Source organism: Electrona antarctica (genome assembly GCF_951216825.1).
Source record: "Electrona antarctica genome assembly, chromosome: 2".
Taxonomy (NCBI): domain Eukaryota; kingdom Metazoa; phylum Chordata; class Actinopteri; order Myctophiformes; family Myctophidae; genus Electrona; species Electrona antarctica.
Window position 1 is genome coordinate 31,829,286 of NC_136807.1, and position 13,140 is coordinate 31,842,425.

The 13,140-nt window shown below is 42.6% G+C and overlaps 1 protein-coding gene across 1 annotated transcript in view; it reads right to left on the bottom strand.

Annotated features, from left to right (window-relative positions):
* Positions 1 to 877: 877 nt before the first annotated feature.
* LOC306932907 (uncharacterized protein) overlaps positions 878 to 13,140 on the bottom strand; it is a gene marked incomplete at its 5' end in the record, with an annotated part of 46,590 nt that continues 34,327 nt past the window's right edge. The window contains 5 exons of the mRNA XM_079514882.1: positions 878 to 970; positions 9,331 to 9,372; positions 9,871 to 9,963; positions 11,099 to 11,263; positions 11,507 to 12,777. Coding sequence (XP_079371008.1) covers positions 896 to 970; positions 9,331 to 9,372; positions 9,871 to 9,963; positions 11,099 to 11,263; positions 11,507 to 12,777 — 1,646 coding nt within the window. The 3' untranslated portion in view covers positions 878 to 895. The remainder of the gene's footprint in view (positions 971 to 9,330; positions 9,373 to 9,870; positions 9,964 to 11,098; positions 11,264 to 11,506; positions 12,778 to 13,140) is intronic.

Below are 13,140 nucleotides of genomic sequence, written 5' to 3' on the forward strand. Positions count from 1 at the left end.
ACTAGTTTTCTCCACCTGTGTCCTGTTAGTCTCCCAACCAATCCCTGTGTTGATTGTTAGGTCTGTTCACCTGTGTATTGTTATCCTGTGTCTACTTAAACCCTCAGTTCCTTAACGTCCTTGTGTTCGCTGCCAGATCTTAGATGTTCCAGTCCTGTTCCTGTGTATTTCCAGTGAATATATCAGTGTTCATTTGACCAGCTCTGCTCCTGCCTTTACATCTCCTGAGTTGCACTGTGACAAACAGGGGAGAGCAGTCTGGAAAAATAGTTCTCAACATGACCCATGGGTCCTTGGAAAGTTAAGGGTCTGTAACTCTGACAGTGAAAGGATGGAACCAAATGGACCCGACTCTCAGAGTTACTGTACATTAACACTAGATTTTATATTGGGGCGTCAGAAAAATGAATCAAATGGACACAGGGCCTAATGCACTGGTTCTCAATCTTTTTAATTTAAAGGACCCCCAGTTTGGTATACATTATCAAACATTTTGTCTTATCTCTTGTCTGAACTGTAAAATCCTCAGTGTTATTTTAACTCTCAGCGTTACTGACCCCTAAGTGTGCATTTGGACCCCTGGTAGTTCCTGAACCTGACATTGAGAAAGTTGCAATACAATTTTATTTCTCAATAATACAATATAAACACCAAATCCAATGAAAAAAAAAATAGTACTGTAACAGTGCAACAGCATCTGATAAAAACATACGACATGAAAACCTCACATGTACAAAACAATACAACAATGAAAAGAAAGAAAAAAGGTTCTCAATTGAAATGGATGAACAAAAATAGAGCAACAGCATCTGATGAACAAAAACATTCGATGTCGGATGAAAATCTCACATGTCCAAAACTGTTACTGGATCCACGAGAGGATGCTTGGTCCTGATCATCTCGTTCTTGATGACCGCAAAGGGCAGCTTGGAGAGATCAAATGCTCCACGATTGGGTTGCCCAGAACTGCCTGAATGGGAGGTGGTAGACAGGAGCACACAGATTAGATCCCCGAAAACAATCCAACAGGAGGACAGAGTTTAAATACAGTACATACAGTAAGATCAATTTTGATGTAACATTCCAGATGTTACATCAACATATTAGCTAATTGATTACTAGCTGTGCTAGTTTCTACCATTTACATCTTCCTTCACTCTCTAAACAAAGACCTGTGACCACCCAGTCCACCAGCCAAACTAACTTTGAAGTGTGAACGAATGTCCGACTTGGTCTAATAATGTATGACTGACTGTAGCCCTCTGTGCAATTACTACTTGCAACACGTACAGTGCAAAACAATGTTGTTGGAATGTATGATCATTAATTGCCTGTATATATATATCACTGTATGTATATTTATATCTATACCTTTATTGAGAGCACGTGACCTGATACCGGTCACGTGATCATGTGATCTGTGTATATAAGGAAGTGAAAATAAACACACTGCTCTCTCAGCCATTGTCTAAGAAGCAACAGTAAATCTGTCTCTCTGAGTTTTCTTTGTTTGTCCTCCGTCATGTTTCCGGCTAGCTTTGAGTTATTGTTGGTTTGACGCGATACGCTAGCTTTGTTTAACAGGTCATGGAGCCCAGTGTTAAGAACAACAACAACCAATGGAGCCGGATTCGTTTTGACGGAGATGAAAGGAACTTTGATCACGGCACTGAGGAATGCGGAGGAGACTTTGAGTGATGGCTTGCTAACAGCTATGGTTCTGAAGGGGCTGCCAGAATCGTGTAAGCCATTTTTCCATCCACATCGCACAGAGTGACGACAGGATCACCTTTGCCGACTTTGAGGCCAAACTGAGGAGTTACGAGATCACTGAAAGGTTCAGTAGCAGTTCCGGGGATGACAGCGTGATGAGACTAAGAAGCAAGGACAACGACATGAGACTGTCCTGTTATAATTGCGGCCAGAGGGGGCACAAATCGTTTGAGTGCGGAAATGCTGCTGGTCAGAGAGAACAGAGACAGTGGTGCAGTCTTTGCAGAAGTCCAACACATAACGACACCAACTGTAGACGGAGAAGACGAAAAGACAGACTGTCCTGTTATAATTGCGGCCAGAGGGGGCACAAATCGTTTGAGTGCGGAGATGCTGCTGGTCAGAGAGAACAGAGACAGTGGTGCAGTCTTTGCAGAAGTCCAACACATAACGACACCAACTGTAGACGGAGAAGACGAAAAGACAACGTCAAGGTGACGCAGGATGAAGAGGAGCACACGTTCGCCTTCGGGGTGGGCCAGGTGAACCGCGACTCGGACGGCGCCGGGAGACCGAAGCAGAGACTTTGTCGGAGTAATACTCTGAGCAGAGGGCTGATGGTCGACACCGGGGCTACGTCACATATTGTGACCGACGTGAAGAAGTTCCGAAACTTCGATGAGAATTTCGAGCCACGGAGGAATGTTCTGGAGGTGGCTGATGGAGTGAGGGCCTCTGGCGTAGCGCTGAAGAGAGGTACTGCAGTGTTTTACCTGAGAGATACCAAGGGTCGAGAGGTGGAAACGATGCTGAAGGGGGCGCTGTATGTTCCATCCTTTCCCCAAGACATTTTCTCAGTCAACGCAGCAACATCAAATGGAGCCACATTCATCTTCAAAGAGGGACAGAACAAGTTCATCCAGAGAGACGGCACGACATTCGACATTAAGGTACATGACAGGTTGTTTTATGTAAACACCGTTGATGAGAGTATTGATGTTGATGAATGTCATGGGTGCTATGACATCAAGACGTGGCATGAGATTCTGGGACATTGCAACTACGAAGATGTGTTAAAACTGCAGAATGTAACTGATGGTATGGAAATTAAAGGCAAGGTTGATATTTCCAAGTTGTCATGCGATGTGTGTATAGAAGGTAAATTTGCTCAGAGCCGAAATAGAGAACCAGACCAAAGAGCTAAAGCAGCACTAGAACTTGTACACACTGATTTATCTGGACCAATTGATCCAATGGCTAAAGACGGATTCAAATATGCTTTAACATTTACTGACGACTATTCAGGAGCTACTTTTGTTTATTTCTTGAAATCTAAGAGTGACACAGTCCAAGCTACAGAGAAGTACATTGCCGATGTTTCACCCTATGGGAAAATTAAGTGTATTCGTTCGGATAATGGTACTGAGTATACTTCTGGTCAGTTTCAGGCATTGTTAAGCGGAAAGTCCATTAGACATGAGACCTCAGCTCCATACTCACCCCATCAGAATGGGACAGCTGAAAGAAATTGGCGAACGCTGTTTGAGATGGCCAGAGGTATGCTGATTGAGTGCAAATTACCAAGGGAATTGTGGACATATGCGGTAATGACGGCTGCTGTTATCCGAAATAGATGTTTCAATAAGCGTGTAGGACAGACCCCATATTACATGCTGACAGGAAAGAGGCCAAACCTTTCAAGAATGAGAACTTTTGGGTCCCCATGCTATGCATATAAACAAAATAAGAAAAAGTTGGATTCACGATGTGAAAAAGGGATATTTGTAGGATATGATAAAAATAGCCCAGCCTATTTAGTGTTTTATCCCGACACTGGGAAGGTAACTAAGCACAGATTGGTAAAGTTCATTCAAAGGAATGTCATTGAGATTCAGACCCAAACAGATTGGGATGATGATTGCAGTGGGGGAAGGACTGTAAACCACCTCCCTGAAGATAGGGAAACTAACGAGACACAAGAACAAGAGGTTGTGGTTGAAATGAGTGATTTGGCAAATGTTCAGGCAGGTGAAGATGGCCAAACCAGTGAGATACAGGAACAAGAAGCAGGGGAGATGGATGATTTGGTCAGTGCTCAGGCAGGTGACAGTGGCCAGAGTGCAACATATCCCAGAAGAAAAGTGAAACCACCTCAGTATTTAAAGGATTATGAGTGTCAAGTAAAATCTGATGACCTAGATGACATAACCTTTGATTATTGTTATAGAGTCATTTGTGATGTGCCACACACAGTAAAGCAGGCAATGGCATCACCTGACTCTAAGTTATGGGCAAGAGCTATGGATGAGGAAATTGAATCACTAAAGGAAAATGACACGTTTACCCTGACTAAACTGCCAGAAGGAAAATAAATAGTGGGGGGTAGATGGGTGTATGCTTTAAAAACAAATGCAGATGAATCTAAACAATTCAAGGCACGTTATGTAGCCAAAGGTTTCAATCAAAAACCAGGTGTGGATTATGAAGAGACCTTTTCACCAACGGCAAACCAGACTAGTGTGAGGGTATTGATGCAAAAGGCAGCACAAGAGAATATGATCTTACACCAAATGGACGTCAAAACGGCCTATTTGCATGCACCAATAGATTTTGAGATTTACATGAGACAACCAGAGGGATATGAAGTTACATCTGAGAATGGGGACATGCTGGTGTGTAAACTAAATAAATCTTTGTATGGTTTAAAACAATCAGGGAGAAATTGGAACAAGATGTTGCATGATTTTTTTAACTAAAAATCTATTTATTCAGAACCCAGTTGATTATTGTGTTTACACAAGGGAAATGAAGGATCAAAAGGTATTCATTTTATTTTGGGTCGATGATATAATAATTGCAGCAAGTGATGACAATGTGATGATTGATGTCAAAGAAATGCTTACAGCAAAATTCAGAATGAAAGACTTAGGCAAATTGAAACATTTCATTGGTATTGATTTTGAACAAGGTGAACATTATGTGACTATGTCACAAAGGAAATATGTTGATAAAATATTGACTAGATTTGACATGCAGGACTGCAAGCCAAGAACAACACCCTGTGAGGCAAAGCTGAACTACACTGACAGCAGTGAGTCATTGGGGGATGTGAGAAAATACAGGGAAGTTGTGGGTAGTCTAATATACTTGACTACTTGTACCAGGCCAGATCTGAGTTTTGTAGTGGGAAAACTTTCACAATATTTTTCTAAACCAACAGAAGAGCAGTGGATCACAGTGAAACATGTGCTGAGATATCTGAAGGGAACCAGGAAAAAATCCTTATGCTATAGGAAATGTGAGGAACTAGGCTTGATAGCATATAGTGATGCAAACTGGGCAGAAGATGCAAGTGACAGACGTAGCACTAGTGGTTATTGTGTCAGCCTAAACCCAGAGGGCCCTTTGATTTCATGGAGGTCTAAAAAGCAATACACCGTAGCACTTTCAACTTGTGAAGCTGAGTACATGGCACACTCTACAAGAGTGTTTGTATTTGAATCACTCCACAGTGCCGCAGAAACAAAGAGGCAACTAAGAAAGGAGAGACCTACCACCAAGACGGCTCCTCACACCACCACCACCCCCATGACAACCATTCACATATGCACCCACTGCAACAGAGACTGTGGATCAAGGGTTGGCCTCTTCCAGCACCTGAAGACCCACAGATGACCAGACCCACCGAGACCCACCCGAGGACAATCATACTCGTTCCGAGTGATCGCCGATGATGATGATGGTGTGTGTGTGTGTGTGTGTGTTTATTTTCCATTGATATATCACCAGAATAGTGGTGCCTTTAAACAGAACATACTGCCAGTCACTCTTATTTTGTTTTATTTAATGTTTCTAAACGCTAATGATCATGACATTTGTTAAACAAAGCTAGCGTATCGCGTCAAACCAACAATAACTCAAAGCTAGCCGGAAACATGACGGAGGACAAACAAAGAAAACTCAGAGAGACAGATATACTGTTGCTTCTTAGACAATGGCTGAGAGAGCAGTGTGTTTATTTTCACTTCCTTATATACACAGATCACATGATCACGTGACCGGTATCAGGTCAGCTCTCAATAAAGGTATAGATATAAATATACATACAGTGATATATATATACAGGCAATTAATGATCATACATTCCAACACCCCCACTTGATCGTGAATTGGTACACAAAGAAATAACAAAAAGAACCCTTGAAAGAGAAACAAAAAAAAAACCTTGGACTGTATGTTATTCTCCAAACATGAAACCCTCAAAATTCCTCAATTGACACAGCCTGGCTGGTTTTGTCATAACATCGGCAACCATTTGTTCAGTTGGACAATACTCGAGAATCACTTTACCATCATTGACAGTTGATCTTACAAAGTGGTATCTTATGTCAATATGTTTTGACCTCTGTCTCTGTACAGGATTTTTAGCTAACGCTATTGTACCTTGATTGTCCTCGTAAATCTTTGGCTGCATGTAAAGAAATCCATCAATACATTGTAACAATGTCCTTTTCTAGTTGTGCTGAGCCTTCATGGACCATCCTGCTCCACATTCCTCTCTGGAGGGCAGCCTCCTTTTCTAAACATGTTGTTCATCACTTCATTATGAACAACATTTCAAATGTCTAAAAAAAAAGAAAAGGGGGGGGGTTCCCGATATCGATATTTTAATAATCAATATCGATTATTTATCGCGGGAGGACGTATCGATATATATCGCCATATCGATATTTCATCACACCCTTACTATTTAACATTTTAGAATTCAAAATGCACGGCTGTGCAAACGTACTATATTTGTCTCGTCTCAAGAGCACTACAGCTGCGAGTTGAGTGACAGGTACCTTGGACATGCCCACTTACTGAGGAAAAAGCTGCTTCAAATTTATTTCTGCATGCTTTTTTTTAATGGTAATGGGGCATCATAGAGTATAAAGAAGGATAGAGACTGAACCGACACAAAGCTCCGCCCCCCCGCTATTCATGTCAGTGGAAGTTGCTCAGTGGCGTTTTGAAGCACCCGGAAAAACCGTCCACTACCGTCTACTTCCGCATTTGACCACCAAATTTTGGTACAACGTGACATCGGGGTGCCACACGGGGGCGCCATGCACCAGGCTGAACGACAGACCCAGCAGGTCCTGGCAGATGTCCAGCACACCTCGGATCACGACCTCCACTGGAAAATACTCCATCAACTGGCCATGTGCAAACTGTGCATACAGCTTTTTGTCGAATGGCACACCTCTTTTCTGACAGTCCTCCTTTAGCTCAAGGAGGTTGGCTCTCTCCTCGTCTCCCAGCGGCTTCAGCTTATGTATGGGCCAGCTCTTCCAGGAAGGTAGAGACCTCTTTGGCAGGTTTTGCAACGTTCATCTTCAGGACAGAGTCGGCATGGGATTTGAAGCCCTGCAAAGCACTCTGCTGTGCACGTAGCTTCGCCAACTCCTTCAACATGGCTGAGTTCTCTTCACAACGTGAATTCTCAATCCTCAGGTTCACATCATCTCTCATGAGCATCATGTCCTCATACAATTCAGACAGCTTCTTGTAGTCAATGTATGCCACGTTAATGTTGGCCAGTTTCTTCGAGATGTTATCGGTACGGTCCGGGTCCAGGGAACCCACAGCGTATACCTTCTTGGTCTCCAATATGAGATTGTCAGACATCCGTTGTATATTTGAAGTGTCCAGACAATTAACTTCTGGATTTGTACGCTTCAATCTTTCTCCAATCTTGTCAGATACTGATACTGATACTGTTGCACTTTCAAATTCAAAAACATCAAAAGTAACAGAGCTACAATCTCAAAATGCGTTGCGCCGCGTTTCGAGCTTGCAGATCTGCTACTTTGGATACTTCTTTGTGAAGCTGTAGTGTGATCAAGCAGGGCGTTAATTCACGAAAAAACACAAAATGTTTAAATATGGAGATAAGGTTTCTTAGTTCTTACCAACAGCAATCAGTAGTTGCCATGTGCTGGTGAACAGAAACACAAGTTAAAAACAAAACATTTATAACAGGGGAGAGCAGTCTGGAAAGGTAGTTCTCAACGTGACCCATGGGTCCTTGTAAAGTTAAGGGACTGTAACTCTGACATTTAAAGGATGGAACCAAATGAACCCCGACTCTCTAGATCGAGTTACTGTACATTAACACTGTACAACAATTTTATATTGGGGCGTCAGAAAAACAAATCAAATGGACAAAGGGCCTAATGCACTGGTTCTCAACCTTTTTAATTTCAAGGACCACCAGTTTGATATACATTATCAAACATTTTCTTATCTCTGGGACCCCAGTCTGCACTGTAAAATCCTCAGTGTTATTTTAACTCTAAGCGATACTGACCCCTAAGTGTGCATTTGGTAGTAGTTCCTGAACCCGACATTGAGAACCAGTGGCCTAATGGATTAAATGCAAACTCTCTTGTGCATGTACGCCAAGGAAGCAACTCCCAACAAATGTGTGTTTTTCTTTTTACTATTTAGAACTTTTATAGAGCACCGAAGTCTGACGTCACTTTCAGTAGAGAGCGCCAGTACACAGGTTCATGTATATTTTTATTTGCATTGAGATCCCCATAGGGCGATTTTAGGTCGCTTCATATAAGAACTGTTTGAAAAATAAACCGATCATCCCGGCCTTTCTGTAAGGGGGGTGGCTGTGCGTCGTTAATGATGTCCATTAATATTTGATACAGCCAGTTTCTGGAGAAAATTGAATTAATGTGGCCGCAAATGCCTTGAAACTACAAGGTGTATGAAAGCAATGTCGCTGCTAATATACGTCACGCCCAGCTGTCAACACGCGTTCCTGAGATTCGTCATTGACGTAAACTCAGCTGGCAGTGATTCGACTGAGTCGACTCGTAACCACGAAAGTCCTGCAATATTTAAATTGTTTTTGTTGCGGAGCTCCTGAGTCAGTTATGTCAGAGCCTAACGGTACTTGGTGTGTGTGCGTGGGTGTGTCTCTCTCTATCTCAAAAATAACGAGCGACCTTTATACAGTAATAATCAGTGTGTTGTGCTGCTGCGGAATGAAATAATGGGATTTAATGTGTCCAACAGATGGCGTAGTTTCACAAGAAATAACATGTCTGATGTCTTATATCACATCGTCATGTAAACACTCATACAGAATGACCATTTCCCATGTAAACTCGCAGCAAAAAACATTACTTCCGAAGTATTTTATTCTGAAGTACTTATTCGGAATGATCAGCCGGCATGTAACCGCGGTCACTGTCACAGAGGCAGAGATGTCTCTCTCTTGCTCTCTGTCTCTGTATGTGGGCTCTAGAGGGTGGCTGCACAGCATGTGTTATTGTGCCTAATGGTATAAAGCAATGTTTTGAGACTTTGTACTCTGAAGGATAGTCTGCCTCTATCGAGTTCCATGATGACCTCTTGCAGAGCTTCGAAGGTGTACTTGAGCTCTGGAGGGTAGCTCCGGTTCAGAGCATACAAAAGAGCAAGCAACATTGTCACTGCAAAAGGCACACTTCCCAACCCATTCAACACTCCCACCCCGTCCAGAATGATGCCAACATCCACAGGGGCGTTGCATGGCTTTGCTGCACCTTTGTTTCGAATGACAAAGATTCCACACACCTTGTCTGCCATGGCCGTTCGACTGCTTTCAACATCCACGTCCTGCGTCAACACACAAAGACAGACTTTTCATTGATGTGCAATACATACATATTTCTTATAGCATGTGCCATTTTTACAGTATTGCTGTAAAACAGCTATCATGATATTAAGTTGGTTTCACTGAGCCATGGTGAGCAGCTACTTCAACAACTAAGCCATCAACTTACCTGTAAATAAATATCCACAAGTTCACAATGCGACGCGCATTGTAAGTATTTTGTTATAGAATTCTTGATGTTTTGATGTAGATCAGGAAGAAGCAGGACTGCAATGGCGACTCAGGAATCATCTTAATTTTCATCACACCAGAGAGAGACTAGTGTCTCCCTCCAGAGCTTCCCCCAGAACACCTTACACACATGTCAAACACATCTGTCAGGTGTGTACACAGAGGTAACGAGATGCTAACTCCTTACATGGACTATGCTGCAGGCGAGTAGGTATGTTTCAAATGTAAGTGATTTTGGAACCTGGAGGAATAAAGGTGCATTAACATACCGTGTACTCCCTCACCAACTTGTCTGGATCTTCTTTCATGTAGGCACACAGAGCTTTGAGCACACATTCTCTTCTGACATCAATGCTGTCAGTCTGAGTATGCACGCACACGCACACACACACACACACACACACACACACACACACACACACACACACACACACACACGGGTTCAAATGTTGGCTCTGAAGAGCATGTACATATTTGTTAGTGATGCCATTGATGCAATTGTAAAAAATATATTACAATTTAAAAAACAGTTCAAGCTGATTCTTTTGGAGTATGGAAAATACATTTTTAATACAGTATCTAAGTATACTAATTATATAGGGTGAAACTGATAATATTGTGTGTGTGTGTGTGTGTGTGTGTGTGTGTGTGTGTGCATCTTTAGTTTGGGGGGTAAAACAACTGCTTAAATCAGGCTTTAAATAAAAAGCATGCACAGTAATGCTTCCGTAAGATTGCATTGGGAAAACATGGTGCTGGCCCAGACTTAAATTCTTATGTGCCGGCCTTAAGTTTATCTTTATCTCGGGTTCTGATATGTTTACCTTTTGGAATCAATACATACGAAAAGGTTTTAATCCACTTTTTTTGGACGGGCTCGACCCAGCTAGACCCCATTTTGACCTGTACACTGATATCACGGAACGTAAACTCATCTTGGAGCTAAAGCGTTTGGAACCTCAATATGTACATGTTGAGGTTCCAAACGGAGCTAAATCATGTTGGACAAAACCAAACCAAATGGACCAACGTTAATGCACGTAGGACCCGCATTTTCAAACTGTCCACTCGTCGCGATGGAAAACCTTTGTTGAACGTGCGAGTGATTTTTGCAGTTGCATCGGCTCCTTCGGTTACCTCTGAGTCTGTGTGCATGTAGAGGAGGGGGGAGGAGGAGGAGGCGTGTGACTGTGTGTGTGTGTGTGTTTGTGTGTGTATAATGATGATGCAAAGCGGCCGGGGTAGTTAGACAAAGACAAAGTAACGCAACAGAATCAAACGACCTGGCAGCCCAACAAAATTCAATACACAAATCTATCTCTGTGTTGTTAAATCATGACTGTGTGCTACACAAATGTGTTATGTGCGGGACGTTCCTGAGCTGTGCGTGCAAGTTAGGGGGAACATTGGATACCGATGTTGTCAAAAAAAGTCAAATCAAAGTGATGTATTATTTTGTCCCTAATAATATATATTATAATAATAGGCTATCCATACCTTGCTCATAGGCACCATGATGCTGTTGATCATTCTCCCTTGAGCTCCACCTTTCTTGCCATACACTGTCATCAGGTTTGCAAGTGTCCAGCTCTGAGCGTCCAGCTCTGAGAAGAACTTTGACTGCAAGTCGATTGTTGTGATTCTTTTGAACTCTGCATTCAACTACAAATAAATAAACAAAGATACACAAGGCTTATGTCACTGACATGTTTTGTCATTTCAAGACAGTTTTAAATGCATGTGTGTTTATCTATAGCTTCTTGCAAAGAAATGCCACTGTTTGCAAGAGCGCCAACAAAGGTCGCTGGCCTTCCGCATATAGTGCAGTCTGTAATTATTCACTGTACACTACATATTCCAATAAATGTAGAGGATGTTCATCACACATCAATTCACCTACTGTACCTCACGAACATGGAAGAGAGCCGGCCACCTCATTTGGAAATCGTCTATCGTGGGTGCCTCTCGAACTACCTCTTGCCTTCTGTGCGCAAAGGTCTTGTCCATCATCATCATCATGTTTTCCTCATTGTTTCTTTTCTTTACTTCTGAGAGGAGGTCCACTCTGATCTTCTCTAGGGTCTGTGCCGTTTCTCCAGGTCGATAGTCGGGACAAAAAGACACTTCAGCTTTTTTGGGCCTCTTCATACCAAAAAAAGGACTGCATTTTTTGCCATCAGGTTTGCGTTTTTGGGCATTCACTTTAAGTTCTGGGCATCCAAGCTGCCTGAGCTTATTTCGGTAGTTAAGGAGTTTATTCTTCAAACGCGTCTCCCATATTCCATATCCAGTGGCTGAAGCACTCTCTTTCAAACATGGATGTGTTGAAACAAGAGCTTTTGCTACATCCTCAATCTCATTATCAACGAGGTGCACTTTGTACTGGATGATCTTTTTAACTAATTGAGCAAGAATTTCACTTTGAAGTCGAGAACTAGGAATCAAAAAAGTTCTGTTTTGTTTGAAAGCAGCATTGGCCATGTTCAGCTCATACCGAGCCACATAAGAGAACTCGGGCACTTGGAAGACAGCGGGCCATCCATTGCACCAGGGCCGACAATATGGGCAGACGTGGGCAGACAATATGCCTGTAACACCAGACGAACGGGATGCGGAGGTGGCAGGAGCAGAGTGCGGAGGGGCCACGGAGCCACCTGGCTGGGCAGGTGCAACTGAACCATAGATGACCCTGATGGTACTAAGGTCCTGGACATCTGATATCGAGAGCAAGTTGGTGAATTCTTTCTCATTGTGAATGTGATGCTTAATTCGAAGCCTGATGTGTCCTTCTATTCCATAACGTTCCTTTATTTCCTCTGCAAGTTCACTGACAGATTCTGGCCGCTCTGAGAGGTTCCATCTGAAACTACGGTCTTCAGATAGAACCATTCTGAGCCTCACTGGAGGAGCTGCTGAATTACAGAGGACCTTAATGGAACTTCTGTCCTGGACATCTGATATCGAGAGCAAGTCTGTGAATCTTTCCTCAATCTTAGGATCCATTAATTGAAGCGTGATGTCACCTTGTAATCTATACTCAGTCTTTATATGATGTGCAAGTTCACTGCCAGACTCTGGCATCCCATCTGGAAGGACCAATTTGTAAATGGTGTGTTCTCCTAGAATGATTGATAGAAAGATGCTGCGCCTCACTGGAGGAGCCATTTCACCACGCCCTGTGAATGAGGAAAATAGAATGTGTTAACAAGGGTAGATCAGAACAGAGCAGAAGAATGAAAAGGACAAAGAAAACATTCAAATTTTTTTCTGAATGTACATTTAATGTACCCTGAATACCTTGATCTGTCTTTTTCAGGGTCTGTGCAGGTTTAGGCAAGTCAGATTTAAGACTTTTTAAATACTTTTAATGCCATTTTGAGTACATCCATATATACCAGTTTGGTCTAGTGCTGCCAAAAAGGATTTGCTAAAACTACAATGGGAGCAGCACAGTTGGTCTGGGCTGTACAAAAGGAGCAAACACCAATAGAACGCATGGCACTTTGGGATGACATTTGGTGGAGCGTGGACTCCGTGGA